The sequence below is a fragment of the Cydia splendana genome, chromosome Z, assembly GCF_910591565.1.
Source record: "Cydia splendana chromosome Z, ilCydSple1.2, whole genome shotgun sequence".
NCBI classification, from domain to species: domain Eukaryota; kingdom Metazoa; phylum Arthropoda; class Insecta; order Lepidoptera; family Tortricidae; genus Cydia; species Cydia splendana.
In genome coordinates this window covers 45,431,395-45,456,250 of record NC_085987.1, presented here as the reverse complement: position 1 = coordinate 45,456,250, position 24,856 = coordinate 45,431,395, and the positions used below count along the sequence as shown (strand labels likewise).

Below are 24,856 nucleotides of genomic sequence, written 5' to 3'. Positions count from 1 at the left end.
AAGAGCTTATCGACCATCTCTATGTGCCGGATGATGGCGCTCATGGGCAACTTTGGTTCCAGATAACCTGCTCCAAAGTCCTGCATACTTTGTCTGGCGAGGGCGTGACATTCACACATTAGGTGTCTTACTGTCTCGTCCTCTTCGCCACCCATTCGACAATCGGTGTCGTCAGAATGTCCCATCTTGGCTAAAACTTCTTTGACTGTGTAATAGCCTGAAAACACCTCCGTTATAATCTGGAGTTGTCTTTTGCTAAGTAAGGGCTTTGAGTGCTTTAGACTCGTTCAGAGTGTCCCCATTCTCTTTGAAGTTTGGACTTAGTGTGTTCTTTGATAGCCGTTATGATGGTTCCCTGTGAGAGCCCCTGTGAGATATGGACACTTTCGATTCGTTCAAATACTGGGGTTTGCCAGAAACATGTGAACGAGCAAGATCGAACCGATGGATTTATAGATGGCGATATAAAAACTTAATCATCATTAACCAAATTGACGATGGATTTATTGCACATAGCTATATTAGGCTATAGATATGTATAGAATTTTTATTATTGCCTAATGTTCAAGAGTGTGGTGAATGTTTAGTGATTAGAGCCTCTATAAATCCTCTATTAATTGAACCTTTCACCTTCTAAGTGGCTCACAACTGTAATTGGTCATTTGTACTTAAAACTTCCGAGGGAAAGAAAATCGAAATAAGCCTAGAGTTGTAGGTACAAAACCAGTAGGTATAGGTACTGAAAGTGTGTAGATAAAATAGGATTATGTAATTATACGAGTAAGTAATCGTGTCGTAATCGTACTGCTATTAAATCTCCAACAGAGCCTCCCTACAAGTATGAAATTCATGAACTGCCCCACTCATGAATTTATACTCTGTACGGAAAGAGAAGAGTTGTGGAATGTATGGGGCCCAATACTGAATTTTAGGTCATTTAGAGCATGAAAATGTTAATGTTCCTGCTGAGCTTCGCCGTTGCATCAGCCGACATGGAGCCTTTTATAGTGGGAGGAACAGAGGCTCCTATAAGTGATTGGCCCTTTATCACCTTTATAGAGATATCACAGTTTTCATATTTCGCGGCGGCGTGCGGAGGGTCCCTCATCAGCTCGCAGACTGTGCTGACCGCTGCTCATTGTCTGGATGATTTCACAGAGAAAAAGACATTGGCCGAGTGAGTCAGATTTTCTTCTATTCACAATTGTGTTGTCCAATCCTGGAGGATTTGATTTACTTTTAAGCGGCCCTGATTTGGTACAATTCATAAATTTAGTGTCATATTATTAAACTTATCCAGATGCTAGAAATGTAGATGAGATCTTAAATTCTTGAAAATAACTTCCTCTCGTCTAGAAGCAAAAACTTTACTTTAGAAAGTCTTAAACTACAATTAAGGTCAATGTTGGGAAGACCACCTACAAGGTAAGACCGTCTAAGAGCTCTTTCGTACACATACTCCAATTATAGAAGATCGACTCTTCCTTTCTGTGTCTGAGCGACGTAGTTATACAAATAAGAGAATGCTTGCCTTATGACGGTCTTCCCTGCAATAAATTTTATATGTTGGTCTTTAGGGCTTTAACTTTGATAATGCTCTCCTGACCAATTTCACAGCGACTGTGTGCTCTGGAGTAGGCAATATGTATATCGCATTATTAGAGTGTAGTTGATCCGCTCTCTGGTGCGCCTTTAGATGGCTCACGTACCCTATCTTTGACCTTATTGACCAGATAACCCAAGATGATAAATAAAACAACTCTAATAACTATTTCAGAATCACATATAAGATTTACATGGGCCACGCGAGCCACGCTAGAGCGAGGATGATTCGAGAAGTGATAGACTATGAAACACCCAAACAATACTCGCCTGACGATTTTGACGTGAGCGCTGACATCGGTATCATGTTCTTGAAGACGCCTGTCGATTTCGTGGCCAACGTTCAAAAGGCGATATTGCAACGCAGCTTTAGTTTTAACAAGGACAGGACTTTGGTGGTGGCTGGGTGGGGCAATGTAAGTCGAATGAGGATAATCGCGCAAAACTTAACGCAGATGGCACTGCAAACGTACTTTCCAATGAAACAGACCACAGGTTTTTAAGGGTGAAAGTTGGACCCATTAATATACGGGTTTTTAACATTATAACTCCAAAAATTCTGGGATCATTCGCAAACACTAAACGCCTTTGACAGATTTAGAGTAACATGTTAAAAAACTTAATATAGCAAATTCGCTTTTCGGTGAAGGAAAACATCGTGAGAAACCGGACTAAATTTTATGCATGTGTATCTGATGTACCTCAGTCCTACCTAGTAAATGTAAGTTACAAAGATTTTTGCATAATGGCTTTATGTTGACTGAGTACTGATTCTAAAACTGTATTAAGACCTAATTGTAACGTATTCTGGCAAATAAACAGTCCTAATCCCAATATGGCCTAGTTTACACTCTGGGTTGGAAAGTCAAAGTCGCTTTCGTAAAAACTAGTGCCTACGCCAATTCTTAAGATTAGTTGCCAAGCGGACCCCAGGCTCCCATGAGTCGTGGCAAAATGCCGGGTCAACGCGAGGAACATGAAGATGATGGTGAGAATACACAATACAGCAAACGGATAACGAAACATTGACGTAATATACAAGGTTTCTATAATTCACATTGATGAATTTCAGACGGAACCAGGTGAAGAAAGTAGTTCCAGTTGGTGGTTAAAAGCGGTCGAAATGAAGCCGAAATCATACCAGAAATGTAGGGATTTGTATAGAGTCATCTGCGCTAAGAATAATAAGGAATACCCATACAGGTGTGTAGCCTGTGTGTAGCTAGAGTTAGACCAAGAAAAGTCTGCAGCGATTTAGATAACCCACGCAGTGAAAGTGTTATTTTAAACGTCAAACTTCTATGAAATTATGACGTATAAATAACACTTGCACTGCGTGGCCTATCAAAATCGCTGCAGTTTTTTCTTGGTCTCACTCTAAACGGCCAAGTATAGGAATAGCTGAGCAGTAGGGCGTAAGCCTAGAAAAAAAGTTACAAAAATGTATGAATACATTTTTTTTCTTCCAGTGGAGACTCCGGCGGTCCCGTTGTAAACGCTGTCACCCGTCACCAAGTCGGGATAGTGTCTGTGCGAGATATGGAAACAGGGATCACAATCTTGACCAGCGTACCAGAATACTGGGAATGGATAAGAAGAACGCAGCTAAAACTGTTCCAGAAATTTTGTGGACAGGCGAAGTAAAGTGATTCAATGTGAATTCAGATTGTCCAGTTATGTTTCCTGAGTTTGATAATTTTCCTCGGTCGAGTACGTAGGATCATACGGCAGAAAAATATGATTACATCAACTTTATATTTTATCATCATTTTATTTAGCCTCCAGTCGCCCACTGCTGAGCATAGGCCTCTCTTCGTGTACGCCACTTATCCCGGTCCTGTGGGCTAGTCTCATCCAGAAGTGTCCCGCGATTTTCGAATTCGAAATCGAATCGAATCGAAATTTCGAATGTCATCCACCCAACGAGCCAACGGACGCCAGGCGCTTCTTTCATCCGAAAGCGGCCACCAATCCGTTAGCATTTTGGTCCAACTGCCGTATTTTATTATAAGTACGTAGACAAAAATACATTTAAAAGTCACACATAGACATTTTCAAGGTTAAATTGGTCGATTTACAAATAAATAGGGTTGCCATATGGAATAATTAAATGTCCTGATAAAAATCCTGACATCACCCTAAAAATCCTGACATTTCTTGTAAAGGGGCCCACTGATAACAGTCCGCCGGACGGTATCGGCCTGTCAGTTAGAACAAAATTTTGACAGTTCCGAACAACTGACAGGCCGATACCGTACGGCGGACTGTTAATCAGTGGGCCCCTTAACAGAGATTTAGCGTAGCTTGAACGACGCCCCGGCGGCGCGCTGCGCGCTGCGGTGTATTTAAGGTTTGCAATCCGGATCCGAAATGTATGAAATTATCCGGATCTGGATTCGGATCCGCGGATATTCCCATACATTTCGGATCCGTCGCGCAAACCCTAGGTGTATTGTATCGTGGATCTACCTTCCCCTTTCCCTCCCCCCGAACCCGTAACCCCCTCCCCACGCTTCTTTTATGAGGTCATTCCTAAAAATCCTGACACTTGCCAAGTCCGGCCGCAATCCGGACAAAGGGTCATAAATTCTGACATGTCCGGACAAATCCTGACGTATGGCAACCCTAGCACTAAAAGAGTTTGGAGGTAAATTATTACTTGGCGATTTATTTAGATCTTTATTGTTCATATAAAGGTCATGCATGCTGTTTTAATATTTTAATAACATTTCCATGAGTATAGGTAATTTGGATAATTTGATAACCATTCTTAGCCAACATCCGGGACCTGGTATTGGTTTGAACTGCCATTGCCAATCTGACACGATCCAGCATACTTTGGCTGTCGCAATGTAAAATAGCAACGCTCCTAACTGTACATAGGTGGACCTTATTACAAAAGGCATAACGTCCACCGATGTACAGTTAACAGTGTGGGCGATGGTATTAGAGATACTTATACGAAATTAGGAATAGCCTGCGTTTTTGCTGCAATGTTTTGAGATGTTGACGTCGGTCATTTCCAAGAGTAATCGAAAAAATATTATAATGGATAATTTCCTTACGCTCAAGTATTTAATACAGGGGTTTTTGCAGAAGTGATTGATCAAAAGTGAACGGACAGAGTACCTAATTAATAACACGATTTATGACGATAATAAAAAATTAATCACCATTATTTAAGTTATCCATGGATTTATGACACTTTAGAACCAAAACAGTACTGTAATTCTTATTGTTGCCTAAAATTCAAAAGAGTCGTGGCATTCGTTTGGTCCCTATAGTATTCTAGTATTTGTCTTTATAACCTCTGTCACTTATACATTTTTCACCAAATTTTAAGCATTGCAGAACATAAAAATATTCAAAATGTTTCAAATATTCCTGCTAAGTTTCGCTGTCACCGCCTCAGCTGACAAAATGAGTCCCTTCATTGTAGGGGGCAATGAGGTTTCAATTAAGGACTGGTCTTTCATTGCCTTCGTACAAATAACTGACGGCTCTAATGTTGCGGCGTGTGGGGGGTCTCTCCTCAGCTCGCAAACTGTGCTGACAGCAGCTCACTGTCTGGATGATTTCACCGAGAAAAAGAAAGTGAAAGGGTGAGTGAATTTTAGGCTTGACTTCTCTTCATTTCACAATTATTTTATGAATTTTTGTAGTTGATATTGATTTACTTATAGTTGTTTCATTGAGTTTGCAATGTCTGTCAAATCATTTAGCAAAATATAAAGTATATACCTAAATGTACCCAAAAACTTACTCCGGGGGCCCGTTTCTCAAAAGCTTGTAACTTGTAATATAAGTGAAAGTCCCTTTCTATAAAGAGCTGTCATCGAGTGACATCCGCTTGTATTACCAGTTACAAGCTTTTGAGGAACGGGCCCCAGGATAGCATTTAACAATTTTCATATGATCCAAGAAAAGGGATATAAGTAATATCAGCATACTATTATTTTAGTATCACATTCACGATTTACATGGGCCACTCATCATTCGCAAAAGCGACAATGACACGAAGTGTCTTAGACTATGAGTCACACAAATACTACTCGCCTGATTCTGAGATCGTACAATTTGACATCGGAATCATGTTCCTGTCTAGACCCGTCAAATTCGGGTCCAAAGTTATAAAGACGATATTGCAACCGAAGTTTAGTGCAACAGTTGACAAAAAATTGGCCGTCGCTGGGTGGGGTTATGTAAGTAGGATTGCATTACTACCTTTTTAACCTAAATGTGTTTGTTCGCTCCTACCTTTTGGTCGTTGAAACTGGTGTTGGTGAATTAAATAAGACCAAGCCACACCATATGGCCATAAGTACACTGCTCTTATATTCCAGGCACTCAAAAGGGATATTAACTAACAAAACACGTTACAACCCTCTGTTCAAGCTAAAGAGAATATAATAAAGAGTGGATATAAATAACAAACAAACAACAGCAGAGAAACACAAAGATAAATGGTTAGGTCCTAACCTAGTCCTTAGCTAAATTTCCAAATTTTTTATATCTTATTTCAGACAGATATAGATGAATTAACAGGTGCTGTCAGCGACAGGCTAAAAGCGGTCGTGATGAGGCCGATATCGAGTAAGATATGTAAACTTCAGACTGGAATCATCTGCACCCAAACTCAAAATGAATTTCCATACAAGTACGTAACCACTGTAATCCGTCACAATGCGCATGCATGAACTAAACAGCTTAAAATTTTCACATTAAACTCCGTCTGAGCTAACTCTATCCCTACTTGGCACAGATTTAATGTAGTATCCTCCGTATATATCGTATTTTCATAGGGATTTGACCAGCAATGGAATATAAATAGACAAAGCTCTCAGTACATTTTTGACCTCGATAAATATTGTATATGACTGACACTTATCTGATAAATCACTGAAAGTTATCCCTTCTCTATAAATAAATATACCCCGCGCGGCTTTAAATATTACTTACCCAATACCTACACAATTTCCCGCTATTAAATAAAGTTGCGTTTAGTGAATAAAAGTACCTACTGATTGGCAATTCTATATTTCAAACCTCTTGCGCGGCATTAAGTACAATATTTGACGCTGTCAACATGCGCCTTGTACAGTTTTGTCGCTCGCAGCACCAATACAGGTGGGGTCATTTTTGAGCTCTACTCAGACTTCTATAATTAAATTATCCTATGCATTTCGTTGGATTTGACGCTTTTTTGTAAGTCCATAATAATATACGAATCTTCTCAATTGTGGATAACATTTGTTTTATAATAGATTTTTTTTCTAGCGGGGACTCTGGTGGCCCTCTGGTTAATGCCAAAACCCACCTTCAAGTCGGTATAGTCTCTTTTCGAGAAATGCATACGGGGATATCAGCCTTTACCAGCGTACCGCATTACTGGGATTGGATCAACAAGGCACAACTCAAATTGTACAAAAGATTTTGCATAAAGGGAAAGTAAACTATACCTATGTCTGATGTATACCTCAGAAGATTGACAAAGGAGTTGCGTCGTGATTTTCTAGTAATTTCGGGGCTAATCAAAATAGTTTATTTTTACATTTTAACTTTATGCAGCTGAGCCTTCAACCAGTCCGTAATTTTTCCTGACGCTGCTGTTCCTTTGACTGCCGCCCGAGAAACTTCTTCTGACGGCAACATAGGGCATAAGCAGGATGGCCTTTACAGTATGCCCCTGCCTATTCCCCTGCTACTGTAAACAACGCGTAGAAAATGTTCGAGACGTGGAAACAGGGATCACAATCTTGACCAGCGTACCAGAATACTGGGAATGGTTAAGGGGGACTCAACTAAAGTAGCTGCGAATATTTTGTGGAAAGTGGTAGTAAAATCATCTTATCAATAGGTATACCTGTGTATTTAATTATAAACAAAATATTATTGATTCAATAACCGTCAATACAAAATATGAAGAAAAAAAACAATAAAAATGGTTAAATGTTAATTCAGTTTGTCATTTACCTTTCCTTTGTTTGATAATTTTCCTCGTAAGAGTCTTAGATACGTAGGTAACCATACTTCAGATGAATAAATAAATACAAAGAATACACATAGATATTTTCAAGTTTAATTTGAAAGGAATTTTTGTTTTTTTTTGTTTTGGAAAGAGTCGATTTGTAAGGAGTTTGAGGGTTGATAATTAAGCACTTGACGATTTATTATGATCCTTATTGTTCCGGAAAAAGTAGATACACGCTGTTTTAATATTTTAATAGCATTTACATTTGGATAAAGGTAATTTGGATAATTTGATAACCATTCTTAGCAAATATTTCATTTCTTCCCTTTTCGTTCTTATCGCAACATCCGGGAACGGAATATTGGTTTGAAAAGCCAATATGACACGACCTGGGGCATATTTTGGATGTCGCCATGCACTAATAATAGTTTGATTAGGAGTAGTTTGCGTCTTTTCTCCAAAGTGTTGACATGTCGACGTCGGACCGAGACGAAGCAAAAAGAGAAGATTGTACATATATGTATAGTTTCCATATGGTCAAGTATTTAATACAGCGTTTTATGCAGAAACTGGTGAGAAAGAAATTAATAATACGAAATATGACTATAAAAAATTAATCATCATTATTTACGTTATCAATGGATTTATGACACTTTGAAACTACAACAGTACTGTACTTATTTCTTCCTAATTTTCAAGAATCGTGGCATGCTTTTGGTCACTTATGTAGTTATTTGTCTTTATTCACTATGATATACCTCGGTCACTCATAAAGTTTTCCAATAAGTTTTGAGCATTGCAGACATTAGATATATTCAAAATGTTTCCAATATTCCTCTTATGTTTAGCAGTGACTGCCTCAGCTGCCAAAATGAATCCCTACATTGTAGGGGGCAGTGAGGTTTCAATTAAGGACTGGTCCTTCATTACCTTCGTACAAATAACTGACGGCCCTAATGTTGCGGCCTGTGGGGGGTCTCTCCTCAGCTCGCAAACTGTGCTGACAGCAGCTCACTGTCTGGATGATTTCACCAAGAAAAAGAAAGTGAAAGGGTGAGTCAGTCATTTTAGGCTCGAATTTTCCTCTTTAACCAATAATTTTATGAATGTTTGTAGTTGATATTGATTTAGATTAGGAATAAAGAGGAAATCTTCAATGCTTGCAATTAAAATAACTCACTCCAGGATAGCATTTTAACTATTTCCATAATATATAATATGTATGATCCAAGAAAAGGACTAAAACATCAGCAAACTATTATTTCAGTGTATCATTCAGGATTTATATGGGCCACTCATCATTAGAGAAAGCGAAATTGACGCGAAGTGTCTTGAACTACGAGTCTCACAAGAACTATTCACCTGATGATGTGATCGTGAAATTTGACATCGGAATCATGTTCCTGTCGAGACCTGTCAAATTCAGGTCCAAAGTGCAAAAAGTGATATTACAACCGAAGTTTAGTGCCAAAGTTGACAAGAAATTGGCTGTGGCTGGGTGGGGTAATGTAAGTAGAATTGATTATAAGAGGGAAGTATACCTAGCACTTGATCGTCCATACAAAAAGAGAAAACTTTTTCCACTTCTTAATATTTTCCATTCTCCATGTTTTTTAGTATGTTATTGACACAATAAGTTTTCCTTTTTTCGAAATATGCAGTAAGTACAAAAAAATTAAAAAATAGTGAAACCTATAAATCTAGAATATATTATGCTGAAACGATCGACATCAAAATCAAAGTGATATTTGTTAAGATTTATTTAGTGGAAAACGTTTTCTCCCGAAACGAAAATTGTATGATAAAAGTACGTTTTCCAGTAGCTATACTTCCCTCTTAACAAACTTTAAGTGCAACTGTGTTTTGTTCGTTTTTACGTTGTGGGCGTTGTAGCTGGTGTTGGTGAGTTCATAAGACCAAGTCACATGAGGAGTGTCTTTTCAAAATGCTTATTTTTGTATGGTGTCCATAGAGAATTAAGCCCTTTTGAAATGACTCTCATCATATGGTAGTCAGTAGTCAGTACACTGCTCCTGTGTCTCAGGCTCTCAATAAGGATACTAGAGTCCATCTAAACTAACTTTGCACCGACTTAGAAAGAAGTGATTTATTAAGTAATTTGACATTTAGTGATGACATTTCCACGCTTTGTCATTGCAATTTTATTATTAGGGCGAGCGAAGCGAGCCCTATCACTAATCGACGAACTATGCATTCTTGTGGTACACTTTACGGAAAAACTACTGCACTGTTAGGTTTGAAATTTAACATAGTAATTTAAATTCATGTCTAGATGTGTTATCATACATAAAAATATCATTTTATAAACCTAAAAAAATAAAATAAAGTAATAACACTTTGTATTACTACTAGCGCCATCTGTTGGCAAAATGCTGAATTAACATTCGTGCTAATGTTAATTATTTCTTTCTCTAACAGATGGCGTTAGTAATAAATAAATAAATAAATATTGGACATTCTTATACAAATTGACTACTTAAGAAGGCTTGTGTTGTGGGTATTCAGACAATACGATGTGGTGTTTTCAAGTTTAATAATGTCGATGGCGCTTACGCCATTAACAACTATGAATACCAAAGTGGGTACAATTTTGGATTCAACCCACCTCGCTTCACTTGGTTTGATTCCCATTTTAGCAATTAAGTTTTTGTGAATACCTACTAGAACAATCAATCTTGCTGTATATTTACTGCGGAGGTCAAATTACTCGTATGTTTTGTGACGCTGACGATGTGATGATCAGTCATGTTGTGTTAGCAAACTTACATCGGGTATTTTCAGTTCGAGATACAGTTTTGGCGCCATTCATTTATTACGTAAGACGATTTTGGGGTGGAGGGGGGGTCGAACATATCTTATTTTTTCTTACAAGGGGGTGGAAGGGGGTTTTCATAGTTCTTAAGTAAGATCACAAAGATGCGATATTTTTTTTTATTTCTATGAAATTATGACGTTTAAAATAATACTTCCACACTCTATGCTATCAAACACGGTGCAGAGTTAGCTTAAACGAGCTCAAGTACCTTTGTACAGGTACAAATAAACATTCATAAAAATATTTTTTTGAAAATAAATTATATTGGTGGCTGGACGGGGTCAGCCTATTCTTATTATTTCTTACATAGGGGCGGAAGGGGGTCAAAAGCAAAAAGCAGCTAGCAAAAATTGTCTTACGTAATTAATGAATGGCGCCTTTAGTGTTACTATTGCTTGGAACTGCTAAAATTATAAATAAAGATAAGCATAATTAATACAAACTTCAGTGACTTAGGGCCGATACAGACGGACTACAGCCCGACTGCAACTTGTATGGGAACTGCACGCCAATCGAAACGTCGGCGTGCAGTTCAGCAAAATGACCCAGTACCCTGGCAGTACCTAGTGGAACTCAGGTTTGGTGTAACAAAGGCACATTATGGTTTGGTCATCCGACTCATCTTGATGAGCACTTAGGAGAGTAGTACCCAAGATAGAGCCGATGCCGAACCCTGGCAGTACCTAGTGGAGCTCGGGTATGATGCAACATACATAGACACACGCTGTTTTGGATATCCGACTCGTCATGATGATCACTGGGTAGATCAGTACTTTCAGTACCCAAGATAGCTGATGCTGAACCCTGACAGTGCCTAATGGAGCTCGGGTTTTATACAACATAGGCACACGCTGTTTTGGTCATGCAACTCGTCTTGATGAGAACTTAGGAAAGTAGTACCCAAGATAGAGCTGATGCTGAACCCTGGCTGAACCTAGTGGAACTCGATCAGGTTTGATGCAACATAGACACACGCTATTTTGGACATCCGACTCGTCATGATGAGCACTTGGGAGAACAGTACCCAAGATAGAACTCATGCTGAACCCTGGCAGTACCTAGTGGAACTCAGGTTTGTTGCAACATAGGCACACGCTGTTTTGGCCATCCGACTCGTCTTGATGAGCACTTAGGAGATTAGTACCCAAGATAGAGCTGATGCTGAACCCTGGCTGTACCTAGTGGAACTCAGGTTTGGTGCAACTCGCTGTTTTGGTCATCTGACACGTCTTAATGAGAACTTAGAAGAGCATTACCCAAGATAGAGCTGATGCTGGACCCTGGCTGTACCTAGTGGAACTGTGTGTGTTAGTTTATGTGCGGAGCAGTGTGATGACCGCCAGTAGGTGTCCAGACGGGATAGTTTTTGTATCAATTGTGAGGAGTGGACGCAAAAATAAATTCAAGAACATTGGCTCGCTGACCCAACATTATGTAGGAAAGCCAGTTGGGTTCCTTACAAAAAGTACTGGGCGACCGTGTAGGATGTAATGCACTTATGAAATTGTATATTACGTGTGGATGATATTGGCAATTTGATTTTGTCGTCTGGACACGTTTTTAAAGGACAAAGTAAAAGCTGTAACAGACAGGCGTACCGGACAGCAACCGGTTCGGTACGTTAAGGTAGAAAACCTCCGCGAGCCCTTACAAAGCTCTGCTTTTTGCTAGTTTATTTGTCAGCCCGTTGTTTCCCACTGCTGGGCAAAGGCCTCCCTCTCTTTCTTCCACGCGTCTCGTTCTATGGCAATATTAGGCCAATCCTTCCGAAAGACGTCAAAATCGTGCCGCCATCTTGTTCGAGGTCTGCCGTGACGCCGCACTATGTTTGGTGTCCACTCGGTAGTTTTCTTGGCTCACAAGTCGTTTGGCATATGTCATTGCAAATGCCAAAAATATTTAGATACAAACCCTTTATCAAGCTAACGCAAAGACGAATGGATAGGTACTAATCTTATCTATAACTTTTCCTAAAGTATTGTCGAATTTCAGACAAATTTGAATGATGAAAAAGGAGGTATCAGCACGAGGCTAAAAGCGGTCGTGATGAATCCGAATAAGAAATGTAATCTGAATGGAGTCATCTGCACCGCACCTCAAAAAGGATTTCCATACACGTGCGTAACAACTGTCATCAATCAATCAATCAATCAATTCTTTATTCGTTCACCACAGGTACATAAATGGGTCATTCTCGCATTTCGTGCAAATCGGTATTATTTGCAATTTACCAAAAATGTGATGGTGTTTTCGAATATCTGTTAATGCAAGGTTGTAACATAGGACCTAAAGTATATTGGCCCGCCATGAACAATTCTAAAAAGGTGGTTATTTTCTTTATATTTACAATTAACCCCCACTATTTTCATTCCTCTCTGCATGTAACGCGTGAAGTTAAACTTTGACCTCCATTTGAACCTTAAGATACTAAAAATAGAAAACTTGTTGTTGGTTCAGTAAACAAGTAATTTAGTTATGTTTTATATCCTATAATATTATACGCTAAGAAATTAACAATAAAACTATACAGCTTTATAAGTGATGGTCCAAGCAATTTCTTCATTACCGACGCGAGAAATGGATTAGCTATATTTTGCTATATAGCAAGGGTATATAGCAATTCCCGCGGATACAACACATTGTTCGTCAGTCAGTTGGCCGCGTGCTACCACAGCGGTCGTCCGTATGTTGCTTTTGACGAAAATACCTACGTTCTCTCGTGTCGGGAAGGAGTGTGGTTCAGATAAATCGTCATCGCCATCTAGTGATATATACAGTAAGTACCAATTGTACATTATTAAAATTATACCTAATTGATGTATTTTAGGGTTGCCTTTCGTGTGGCTTATTCTGCGAAATCAAGGTCTGATATTAACCGACCTAGGCGACGAAAACTTCCAAAACTTCATTCATATCTGTTTCATTCATTTCTTTTCCTTCCAATTTTGCCAGGGAAGGTAATGAACGAATTTAGAAGGTAATGATAATGTATTTGAGGCAGTGCATTTAATGGAAAGATGGTTAAGTTATTATAAATAGAATGTTGGTATAAGCATTTAAAACTGTAAACTGTAATAATATATAGGGGAGCCCAACTGGTGATTTTTTGGATTTAACTAGAGCGCAGTAGATTAACATTTAATCTGGCGCTCTACATATAATACCAGACCGCACTCAAGGACTGTGCTGAGAAATTTGACACGTTACTAAGAGACTAAGTGAGTTGGAATCAGGTGATACCTGTCGACGATAAGGTAGAGAACGGGGCACATGTTTGGAATAAAGGGCAGAAACTACAGAAATATAAACACAGGCCGATAAGCAATAATAGTGCCTCCGCCGTTAAAAGCGACAATTCCCAATCCGTGCGTGATAAATCTCAGAAAACTGATACCAGCAGTAAAAAGCGGTGTAAAATCCCTCTCAGGGCGGTGAACCATCGCAAGTTCATCCATCTGTGGAATATAGCTTGAGGATCGGAGGACATACGGGCATATCTGCTGTTATTCATGGTGCACTGTCGATGAACTTAAGCTCAAAGGGGACTCCAAGACTTTCAAAATAGGAGTACCCTCGACAATGTATGAATCCTGTTTATTTCCAACTATGTAGCCCGATAATCGTGGTCATTTCGTAAATCCAACGTCAATGGGAGTCAGACGAAAACCAACCAGTAATACTTAGTTCGGAATCCTGATTTGAAACCTTCACTGGATCTAATTTACCAAAATGTAAGGGTTCTTAACACCAAAGTAAGTTTTTCGTGCTTCTATGCTGTTGGTCCAGACTACTTAGGTACCTGCATAAGGGGTCTTAACACCAAAGTAAGTTTTTCGGGCTTCTATGCTGTTGGTCCAGACTACTTAGGTACCTGCATATATCTTAAAGGGGTGTGTAGGGACATGGCGGTGACGCAATTTAGAGTCAGCATTTTCGGTATACAGTTCGAAGGAGCATTTAGCCCAGTTAGTCGCTCAGCGCAAGGCATACAGTGCGCACATACCTACTTAATTAACTAGTTCGATATCGCGGCGCCGCCTGGTCCTTGTCGACCTTGTGTAAAATATATTTAGCAACCTTCTGAGATAATTAATTGGAGTTAGAATAAATCGGTGTTGTAAAGTAACCTTAGTTTACTTCATCTCCCCATAGGGTACCCCAATACCTAAAGATGTATTCCTACACAAACTAGACGCTATTGGATTCAATCCACATTTGCTTAACATTTTTGCCAGTTATCTGCGTGATCAACCGCAGTACGCAACGACCAAGATGGCCACTTCGTACCAGATACTCGTTCTGGTGACAGCCAAGGTTCAATCTTGGGGCCTTTCCTATTTGGAATAATGGTCAATGACCTGCCCTGTCCTGACTCTGCCCTGCCTTCCTACACATGCTCAATTTTTTCTTGGACTTGAGCCAATAGACTCTTAGATCAATAGACTCTTGTAATAACAAGAGTCGTCTCAGTAAAGGATCTTGCGGTCATATTCGATACGCGGCTAACATTTCACGACCATATCAAAGCACTTGGTACTGTAGCTTCAGTAGATTAGGCTTTGTCACTCGCAACGTCAGAGAATTCCGTGACCCTTGCCCCATAAAAGTTTTTTACAATGTTCTGGTCAGAAGCAAGTCGGAGGCGTCAGCATTAGCCTGGATCCCTTACGAGTCAACGTACATTCTACTATTGGAAAAGGTCCAAAGGAATTTCCTTAGGGTGTATTACCAAAAAATATTTATTTTAGGAACCCTGGGCTTCATTTCTTTGGAGGTGAGGCACAACTTAAGCCTACTACTTTTAGCTTGTTGGGCTTTTCGTGGAGACTCTGGCTGCCTTGAACTAGTAGAGAGGCTTGTAAGACTTTTTGTACCGGACATTAGAAATATAACCCTTAGGCATCTCCTGTTGACTCATGAGTGCTTGAGATTTTGCGAGTTTATGGAGCTACGGTGGATGGATTGGCAGTCGAGTGTATTTGGATGTTAATTTTAAATTAAAGTATGTAGTTTCTCAGTGTGTTGGTGACAAGACTGATGTAGTGCTGTGTGATCATTAAATAAATAAACAATACGAAATACGTCTTCAATCACGTAAATTGTGCTTGACAATCGCTACAAGCTAGGTGGTAAATCATAAGTCGCGATTGTCAAGCCGGAGTATTTGTTAAGTCGGCTTGGTCGTCTGCACAGCGCTTAAGACACGTGATTTTAATGTTGTTCATTATATTAATGGTGTTAATTTTCGTTAACTAAAGTTTTTTTATTGCGATTTCATAAGTTTGTTCATTACCCTTCACTGATAAAATTACCATCCATGCCCATTTCATTACCAGCGCGCAGTTCATTACCACCAGTCTTATTAAATGAAAAGGAATAAGGTTACGAAGGTGCCTTTAGCATAAAAGTGTCAATAAATGAATCCACAATGCATGAAAACCCAAAAATTTACCATTTAAAAGAAAATTTACAAATCGAGAGAACATCACCGATTTGCACGAAATGAGAGAACGACCCAAATAGGTGGTAACTTAGTATTCTAAGGAACAGCTATGATGTGCATTTTGGATTACGAAATAACTTCTTATTATCTAACTATTATACAATATTGTTTACATTATTTACATGGGTAATGAGATTGGCATATGCAAACATAATTTAATAAGTAAATTCATATAAAAAATGTCAAATATTCATGTTATGCTATGCTAGGAAATAATTATGCTAATAAATTACAATTACAATGCATTACCTTTCGCATATGTCAATATCATTAAAATAATCAGTTATTACTATAAAAAAACTTATTTAGTAAAAAAATAAATAGCAAGGACTTTTTTTTGTATTGGTGCCGTTTGCCATGATTCTGGTAACTTATTAAATAGCTTTGGCGCCATCACCAGTACGCTTTTTTGCATCAAAGCTGTCGCAGTCCTACTCACTAATGGCGCTGGTTTTCTAGGGCTTAGGCTGCATGTTCGCTTTTGCTCTTTGAACGGAAAAAGTTCAAATTACTTTTGACAAAAACGCAGCATTCGAAAATATAGAGACACGGAAACGTCAGTAACTTTAACGACTCGAAACGAGGCATGCTAGTTTCCTGGGGCTTAGTCCATAGGTAGCCCTTACGCATCGTTTTTGTACCCTAAACAGAGAATGTCAATGTGTAGAGTTTCCCCAGAATACTAACCCATAACGAAGAGTTGATAAAACGAATCCATGATAGGTGGTTAGTACGGTGCTGCGGTCGGTAGTTTTCGCTAATCTGTATAGAGCATATGAAAATCGGTATAGTATCTTGCATATTTCTTCGGAATGCGTCTTCCACGACATATCGCTATCGATTAAAAGGCCTAGAAATTTTGTTACACGCACTTTATCAATATTTTGCGTTGATATGTAATATTAAGGGTTGGCGCTTTTTTCCTTTGACTAAAGGGGCCCACTGATTAACAGACCGCCGGATGGTATCTGCCTATCAGTTGTTCGGAACTGTCAACTTTTTGTTCTAACTGACAGGCCGATTCTGTCCGGCGGACTGTTCATCAGTGGGCCCCTTAAACTGCATAAACTTAGTTTTTTCCAAATTATTTTTTAAATTATTACATTCTAACCAACCATTCACTAACCAATTAATATCCGTCACAATGCATATGGATGAACTAAACACTAAATTGTCTCGAATTGGCAGCGATTTAATGTACCTAGAGTCAGACCAAGAATAGTCTGCAGCGGATTTTATAGCCCACGCAGGGAGAGTGTTATTTTAAACGTCAAACTTCTATGAAATTATGACGTATAAATGACACTTGCACTGCGTGGGCTATCAAATCTGCTGCAGACTTTTTTTGGTCCGACTCTATCTATAGTTGCCAGCGGCATTTGACCCACAAAGGAATATAGGTACTTAATTTTTACTAAATATTTTATACTTTTTGTTACCTAAAGTTAGGTAAGGTCAATGTGGCGAAAACCGTCTATCAGGTAAAACCGTCGACAAGCTCTTTCATCGCTTATAACTTTTGCGCTTGAACACATATTCCACAAACAGAAGGTTGGTAGAGCAGAAGGAGCGAAGCCCTTCTTTTCTAACTGTGTCAGAGCGCAGTACGAATATAAATACCTACAAGAGTTTTTGCCCTATGACCGTCTTCCCAACCAAAAATGTACCTATAGGTATGGTGGTCTTCGTCACATTTACCTTAGGTACTTTTATTTTGCGTGGTCCCAAGCCTTCTCAATCAATCATATTTTTACATAAAAATACATGAATAAAAAATATTTCTGTAAACTAATTCTTCCCAATTTTGGATAACATTAAATGTTAACAAATTTTGTTTTAAGACGTCATTTTTTTTCTAGCGGGGACTCTGGCGGCCCTATGGTAAATACCAAGACCCAGCGTCAAGTCGGTATAGTCTCTTTTCGAGATATGGAAACGGGGACAACAGGGTTTACCAGCGTACCATATTACTGGGATTGGATCGACAAGACACAACTCAAATTGTTCAAAAGATTTTGCAAAAAGGGAAAGTAAACTATATGTCTAATGAATATCTTAGGAGATTGGCAAAGGAGTTGCGTCGTGATTTTCTAGCAGTTTTGGGGCATATCTGCAAAGAAATCGGACCACCCCATTTTATTTTAAAAATTTTTATCAATTTCTGTAACAACTGTAAGCGACTACTGTGACCTGTGACATATTATATACCTAATGAAAGGTTGGCTTTTCCTCTATAAATTTATGTGATTTTCACACTTTTTTGCTGCCAATATTTTCTGACTTTCAGGGCTAAGAACGTTGTCGCCCTAAAAATGCGTACTGGAGTGAAACTTATGCATTTTGGGAAAACTGCGATTCTAAGGAAATCAAGGAAAAATTAAAACAATTTTCAGCATTTTAATACCGTGTATTGCCTCCTCTAGCCCTACGACACACAGTCATACGGTTTTTCATCGATCTTATATTTTTTTTACAGTGTCTTGAGGGATGCCCGCCCATTCTTCTTCGATTGCAGTCTTTAGCTCCAATAAGGTTTCAGGGGCGGGATTTCTGGCCAGGATTCTTCTTTTCAGCTCGTCCCAAATGTGCTCGATCGGATTTAGGTCAGGACTGCGGGCTGGGAAATGGGACCACATGATCAGCCAGGATTTCCTCCACGTAATACCGACGTGCAGTCAAACCGCCTGAATTCGGTCTGGTACCTGGCCCTGTGATGAACACAATGCCCGTCTTCGCTTCCATAGAAATACCAGCCCAGACCGTGATTGACCCCCCCACCATAAGCAACACGTTCCTCGATGCAACATTGAGAGAACCGCTCCCCAGGCCCCTATTTGACCACGGTGATGACAGGTGCGACAATTGTCGACATCACTCTTACTGACGTCACAGACCTCCATAGGCTACGGCATAGACTAGGAATCCTCTAGACCGAGTTTAGAGCAATTATTTCATGCAACCGATGATGCCAAAAATGCGGGGGTGTGCGGGACGAGGTGAGCGAAGTCCCGTGCCGTGGTTGGTCCGTTCAAAGACACGGACGTCACACAAAGACACTTTCGACTCGAACATGGAGTAAAATTACCATATGCGTGGCAGACGGGGTAGCGCGACTATGCTAAGTCTGGAGGATGTTTTGTCTGTGGGCTACGGTAACCGCTTACCATCGGACGGGCGGTGTGCTTGATTGCCACCATGTTAATAAAATAAAAACTCCATTATATCGCCAGTTAATAAGTACTTATTTTGCGAAGTTAATGACAATTGTCACAAGAAACACGTCCACCCGCGCGGGAGCCAGGCTCCAGGGGTTCAGCCCTATTAGCAGCAACCAGATACACCTGTTCGTTACTAGACGTTCTTTTGTATTCGTCTAAGTATCTCTCCTGTTAAGGGGCCCACTGATTAACAGTCCGCCGGACGGTATCGGCCTGTCAGTTGTTCGGAACTGTCAAAAGGGTCTAGCAGGCTAAGGAAGGAGAAGTGGCCCCTGTGAGGAATATCGGATTTATATAATGTAATTTGTTGGCTATCTTATAATATAGTAACACCTTAACTTTCAGCCCCCTATCTTGAACCGTCACCGAGATAATGTCAAAAACGTCATTTTATGGACACATTTTTCAAAGTCGTTTTTCTTCTAAACTATATAAGGTAGAGCAATCAAACCACATCATAGCTACAAAGAATGAGTAGGAGTATAACTCAGATTTTTTTAAATATTTAATTACCCCGAAAAAATAATGATTAAAATGTCAGAGAATTTTTTGACAGCTCTTTTCAACAACTAATTGTAAAGGTACACCTATGGAAAAAATCACATAAACTGCAAATAGTATTAGCTACTACCATGCGAAATATTAATTCAATATAATTGGTGCAACATACTTAAAAAAAATTAAATGTTATCTTAGTTGCAGCAGTTGAGTAACCTTTTTTGACAGCCATGTGTCAAATTCAAAATAAACACTCTCTGTTGCTAGGCAACGAAATTAAACCTCATTTAAACAGAAAATCTCCTTCAGAATGAAATACGCCTTTGATAGCTAAACACTTTCGTTGACATTTAATTTTTTCTCAGCAAGCTTCGTTGCCTAAACACGGGACTCGACTGAAATGCTCTCTATTATATCAAGATTGTATAAAATACTATTTTATACTTCGTACTGTCTCGACCACTTAATTGACAGTGTATGTAAAACATTTATAATAATTAAATGTCGGGGAAAGCTGAGATAGTGACAGTTCGAGCAATACTGATACGTCTGATGGCGATGAATAAAGGATTTTCGTAACTTATACTATATCTTATTTATTTCTAGTATGTATTAATATACTTCTAAATTTCGTTCATGGGAAATTTCTCAGTTTAATAAGAGTTCATGCAAGCAATATTAACTTCATATAAAAACCGGCTAACTACGAGTCGGATTCGCACACGGGTTCCGTATAGAGATGCCCCGAATAGTGGTTTTGGCCGAATACCGAAATATTCGGCCCCTGTCTCGGCCGAAACGCATGATATAGCAGGTGTCCGGAACTCTTTGCAATAGCCAAGTCTTATTTTCCATCCAAATTTAAACCATAGACCAGGAGTCTTTCCATTTTTCTATATTAGCTCACAATGCCTGCTGAAACCGGTTTTGCGGGTACCTATCTATTTATGTACCCGTAAATGGGTTCCAGCAGGCGTTCTACATGACATAAAAGCTCTCCAAACGGCCTCTTCGTGTTGGATCTATATCCCCATGCAAGCCTATCAAAAGACCGGGATTTATAGGCCCGTGAAATCCAAAACAGAAATATTAAAGAAAACAACGTTTTTCCATACTTTTGGCCTTGGGTGTACCACTACTACTGTACCTTTATCATAGCGACCAATAATTATACCTAAAGCTATATTCGACAAATTTTATCGACTTGCCGATCATTAAATAGGTAACTATTTTGTGGTGAATTGTAATATTTTTTTCAATTACCCAGAAATTACCTTTTTCTTAACTGACCGATTAAATGTCTTTATAAACCAAGAAGTATGGGTCATTTAATGGTGAATTAGTATTTTTTAAACTGGATATTACGGTATTTATTATATTATAAGTACTATAATTCCAGGGTTTTTTGGGAGCAGCTACTTAGTAAGTTTTTTTCGCCAATAATTGCATTTGCAACACGTCCTGACATTATTTTTTTTAAGGCTATCGTTAAGGGTAAATGTAGCTGGATTTCATATTGGGGCCTGCTTACACATTGATTAGTGTTTAAATCGAGTTCCCATCGTCAAGCCCAGCCACACTTACCCTTACTGACTTTAATTTCTAGGTAAAATGAACTTCAACTGTATGTTGTTAGCTGTATGTTACTAATCCTTATTCTGGCATTTGCATCTGCAAAACCCGAGATGAAAGGAGTAGTGGGAGGGCATGCAGGAGGTGTCCATAAACCTTTAGTGTTTCATAACTTTCATACAAACAATCAGGAGACATATGGTGGTTGCGGCGTGCGCGGGGTACTTTCTTCTTAGCTCCCAGACTGTTTTGACAGCTGCCCACTGTTTGGACGATGTCACGGACAACAAAAGGCAAATGAACGAGTGAGTATTTCTGTTTTGCAAAGTTGTGGAATTACTGGAAATCCGAAGGAATTCACTGCAACAAATGGAACTGTAACTCCAGAATAGGTTTTAGGCGTACCAAAATTGAAGCGTTTAAAATGTACAAATTGTAGGTATAAACAGCAAAACGAAAGAGAAAGAGACAAACTTATGTTCAACAATAAGTGTAACAAATATGACATCCAATACCCGGGAACGAAACCGGCTGTTGGTTTCAGCTATCTAATTCAGAAACAATTTTCAGTTATAGCTTCACAATATTTTTGACGACCGGTCTGGTCTAGTGGATAGTGACCCTGTCTGCTAAGCCGATGGTCCTGGGTTCGAATCCCAGTAAGGGCATTTATTTGTGTGATGAACACTAATATTTGTTCCTGAGTCATGGTTGTTTTCTATGTATATAAGTATGTATTTATCTATACAAGTATGTATATCGTCGCCTAGTACCCATAGTACAAGCTTTGCTTAGTTTGGGGCTAGGTTTGATCTGTGTAAGATGTCCCCTAATATTTATTATTTATTAATATACACGGGCCACTCTTCATACAACAGAGCCTCCATGGCTCGCAGAGTAAAAGACTACGAGACCCCAAGAGAATACGACCCTAACAACGAAGACGTGATAGCAGACATAGGCGTCATGTGCCTCCATACTCCGGTCAAGTTTCTGCCCAACGAAGAAGGTTATACTGTTATATCGGAGGTTCAGTCTAATGAGGGATAGGCGTTTAATGGTGGCCGGTTGGGGTAAGGTAAGCATAATTTATGATACCTCTCGCGTCAAAAGATGGTCTCTATGCTCGTTTTGTCAAGAAGGTTATACTTATACTGTTATATCGGAGGTTCAGTCTAAGGTGGGGTAAGAGTTTGATGGTGGCCGGTTGGGGTAAGGTAAGTTTAATTTAAGGGTAAGGTAAGTATTTATGATACCTCTCACGTCGAAAGATAGTCTCTATGACAGCTCATTTATATTTTCAATTAAAGTAGACCATCACTTTTATCGTTACTTATAAATCACTTGATATAGTTTTCATGTATAAAAACTGTTGGAGCACATTTACCCATTGTGGAGCAAAGTAGGCAACTTAACGGTGCTTTGGGTTTCAGACCGGTCCCTCTATGAATAGTCCAACAAGTCTCAAACTTAAGGCCGCAAAACTGGAAGCTATATCTGCCAAAGATTGCATTCGCCAGATCCCATTTATAAATGTCAAATCGGTGTTGTGTGTACTGCGCCATCCAAGGAATATGCTTACAGGTAAACATAATAATAATTGAGCCTATTGTGACTGGTTCATGGGTATCTATTGTTGCGCCTGTTAACGGGTTCCAGCAGGCGTTCTACATGACATTAAAGCTCTCCAGGGGGCCTCTACGTCTTGGATCTATTATCCCCACGCAAGCCTATCAAAAGACCGGGATTTATAGGCATGTGAAATCCAAGGAGATACAAATATTCAGCCTATATACGTCCTGGGCACGGGCGTCCTCTCATGCGCGAAGGAGTGGGCTATAGTCAGATGCAGGCCCAATGCGTGTTGAAAACATACATTTTTGAATTTCTTCGCAGATGTATGCAGGTTTCCTCACGATGTTTTTTCCTTCACCGAAAATATCAAATGATAATCCGTACTCTAGTTCCAAATAACTCATTATCATTTTAAACACTTATAACGGTGATTTGCAGTCTCAAATAATGACAATGAGTATGAAAACCCGCATAATAAAAAAAATTGTATCATAACAGAAGGTTCTTTTGTTTAAAAGTATCAAGATGTCTCATATCATAATAAAAGTTAATAATATATCGTTGAACGTCGATATAACAATTCAAGACGTATTTATAATAACACAATGTGGGCCCATTTACTCAGCGGCAAGTCACCGCCTGCCTCGGTAACGTGTAGAGACATTGTTATGGCAGGTGTTGCGGATGAGTACTTCGGCGTTCCTGGCGCAGTACAGTCAACGGTAAAAATATGGGTGTACAAATCATTTCAAAAATATGTCCCATAACTCTTATGTCAGTGAAGTAAGAACTATGGGACATATTTTTGAGTAAGTTCTCTACACCCATATTTTTACCGTTGACTGTACAGCAGTGAGGCGTCAACAGAAGGGTTTTAGAGGGTATACCATGGGTCCCATTAGCCTGTATGGGAGACTGGGAGTCCCACATAACCATCTCAGGCCCGTCCCCGCACCTGGGTGGTGTGCGTAATGCATTCCCCCTCTATAAAAAAGGTGTCCAGACCTCTCAGCAATAGCCCAATCTTTTGTTCAGCCAAACTTCAACACCATAACGGGCACTCTTCTCTACTGTATTTACAACAGCCCCTACTCCAGCTAAGACTGTGAATGGATTCTAGCTGATGTGTTATATAACATCAAACTTGTCTTTAAGGGCCTCTGCGCTGTTGGCTTAGGCCCCATGCACCTTGGCTTCGGTCCAGGTCCGATATACCATATATATAGTCCCGAGATGTGGTAAGACACACAATTAAATTGTAAATTGAAATAGATATCCCCAGCTCGGTTACCTAAGCGATTGCATAAGCAAGGGAGGGAGGTTGGGGAGGGCAGAATATAAGCAAGGGAGGGATTGGTTTCTACTTAGTCCCCCGCTGGCCTCAGCGTGGGGACTATGTATAGACCAATACCTCCCTTGAATGTGAGGAGTTCTATGCCCAGCAGTGGGACGTCATAGCCTGAATTAAGGTCAAGATTACCGCCTTCTGTATCTGATCCTTGAGCCAGCCATCTAGCGAGAGTATCTCGAGTTTTTCGGAACTATCTAACAAGGACTATCGGAACAATGATCGTCGAATCAACATTCCACATTCCTCGTGAGCTAAGTAAGAGGCACTGGACTTGTCCTCGGCTTTCAAAAGATTCTCATCATAGGGTATGGTGAGAACGAGCTTATTATTATCTTTTTATATTTTTCAGTGGCGACTCCGGCGGGCCATTGGTGACACGTGCTAGCCACTACCAGCTAGGCATAGTGTCCTTCCGACACGAGGACAGCGGGGTCACAGTGTTCACCAGCGTGCCCGATTACTTCGACTGGATAAACGAAACGCAGCTCGCGCTCTACCAGACACATTGCAGGAAATAAAAAATAAAAAGTTGTTTTATAACCTAGACGCCGATTCTGTTCTAACCTATTCTAACCTAATAACCGAATTGACAACCAAATCCACTGTAAATTAAGAATTTAAATATATCACTACACCTTATAGAACAAAGTCCCCCGCCGCGTCTGTCTGTTTGTGTGTATGTATGTTCGCGATAAACTCGAAAACTTCAGAACGAATTTTCATGCGGTTT

The 24,856-nt window shown here is 39.6% G+C and overlaps 4 protein-coding genes across 4 annotated transcripts in view; 3 read left to right on the top strand and 1 right to left on the bottom strand.

Moving 5' to 3' along the window:
• Window positions 1-24,856, bottom strand: part of LOC134804153 (alpha-1,3-mannosyl-glycoprotein 4-beta-N-acetylglucosaminyltransferase A-like) — an 88,666-nt gene that overhangs the window by 36,429 nt on the left and 27,381 nt on the right. The window lies entirely within an intron of this gene.
• Window positions 583-3,345, top strand: LOC134805080 (chymotrypsin-1-like). Its single transcript, XM_063778370.1, has 5 exons — window positions 583-780; window positions 933-1,177; window positions 1,778-2,018; window positions 2,675-2,805; window positions 3,072-3,345. Exons 2-5 carry the CDS (start codon window positions 945-947, stop codon window positions 3,244-3,246), a joined length of 780 nt encoding a protein of 259 aa, XP_063634440.1. The 5' UTR covers window positions 583-780; window positions 933-944; the 3' UTR covers window positions 3,247-3,345.
• On the top strand, window positions 4,870-7,499 carry LOC134805024 (chymotrypsin BII-like). The gene is made up of 4 exons (XM_063778316.1): window positions 4,870-5,204; window positions 5,564-5,804; window positions 6,126-6,259; window positions 6,880-7,499. Exons 1-4 carry the CDS (start codon window positions 4,972-4,974, stop codon window positions 7,052-7,054), a joined length of 783 nt encoding a protein of 260 aa, XP_063634386.1. The 5' UTR covers window positions 4,870-4,971; the 3' UTR covers window positions 7,055-7,499.
• Window positions 8,279-18,495, top strand: LOC134804125 (chymotrypsin-1-like). Its single transcript, XM_063777068.1, has 4 exons — window positions 8,279-8,626; window positions 8,841-9,081; window positions 12,402-12,526; window positions 17,772-18,495. The coding sequence occupies exons 1-4, from the start codon at window positions 8,394-8,396 to the stop codon at window positions 17,944-17,946; spliced, it is 774 nt and encodes a 257-aa protein (XP_063633138.1). The 5' UTR covers window positions 8,279-8,393; the 3' UTR covers window positions 17,947-18,495.

Coding starts and splice junctions, on each gene's coding strand:
- LOC134805080 (XM_063778370.1), top strand. CDS start 945: ATGAAAATGTTAATGTTCCTGCTGAGCTTCGCCGTTGCATCAGCCGAC. Junction 2,019..2,674: donor TGGTGGCTGGGTGGGGCAAT/GTAAGTCGAATG, acceptor GATGAATTTCAG/ACGGAACCAGGTGAAGAAAG. Junction 2,806..3,071: donor AATAAGGAATACCCATACAG/GTGTGTAGCCTG, acceptor TTTTTCTTCCAG/TGGAGACTCCGGCGGTCCCG.
- LOC134805024 (XM_063778316.1), top strand. CDS start 4,972: ATGTTTCAAATATTCCTGCTAAGTTTCGCTGTCACCGCCTCAGCTGAC. Junction 5,205..5,563: donor GAGAAAAAGAAAGTGAAAGG/GTGAGTGAATTT, acceptor CTATTATTTTAG/TATCACATTCACGATTTACA. Junction 6,260..6,879: donor CAAAATGAATTTCCATACAA/GTACGTAACCAC, acceptor TTTTTTTTCTAG/CGGGGACTCTGGTGGCCCTC.
- LOC134804125 (XM_063777068.1), top strand. CDS start 8,394: ATGTTTCCAATATTCCTCTTATGTTTAGCAGTGACTGCCTCAGCTGCC. Junction 8,627..8,840: donor AAGAAAAAGAAAGTGAAAGG/GTGAGTCAGTCA, acceptor CTATTATTTCAG/TGTATCATTCAGGATTTATA. Junction 12,527..17,771: donor CAAAAAGGATTTCCATACAC/GTGCGTAACAAC, acceptor TTTTTTTTCTAG/CGGGGACTCTGGCGGCCCTA.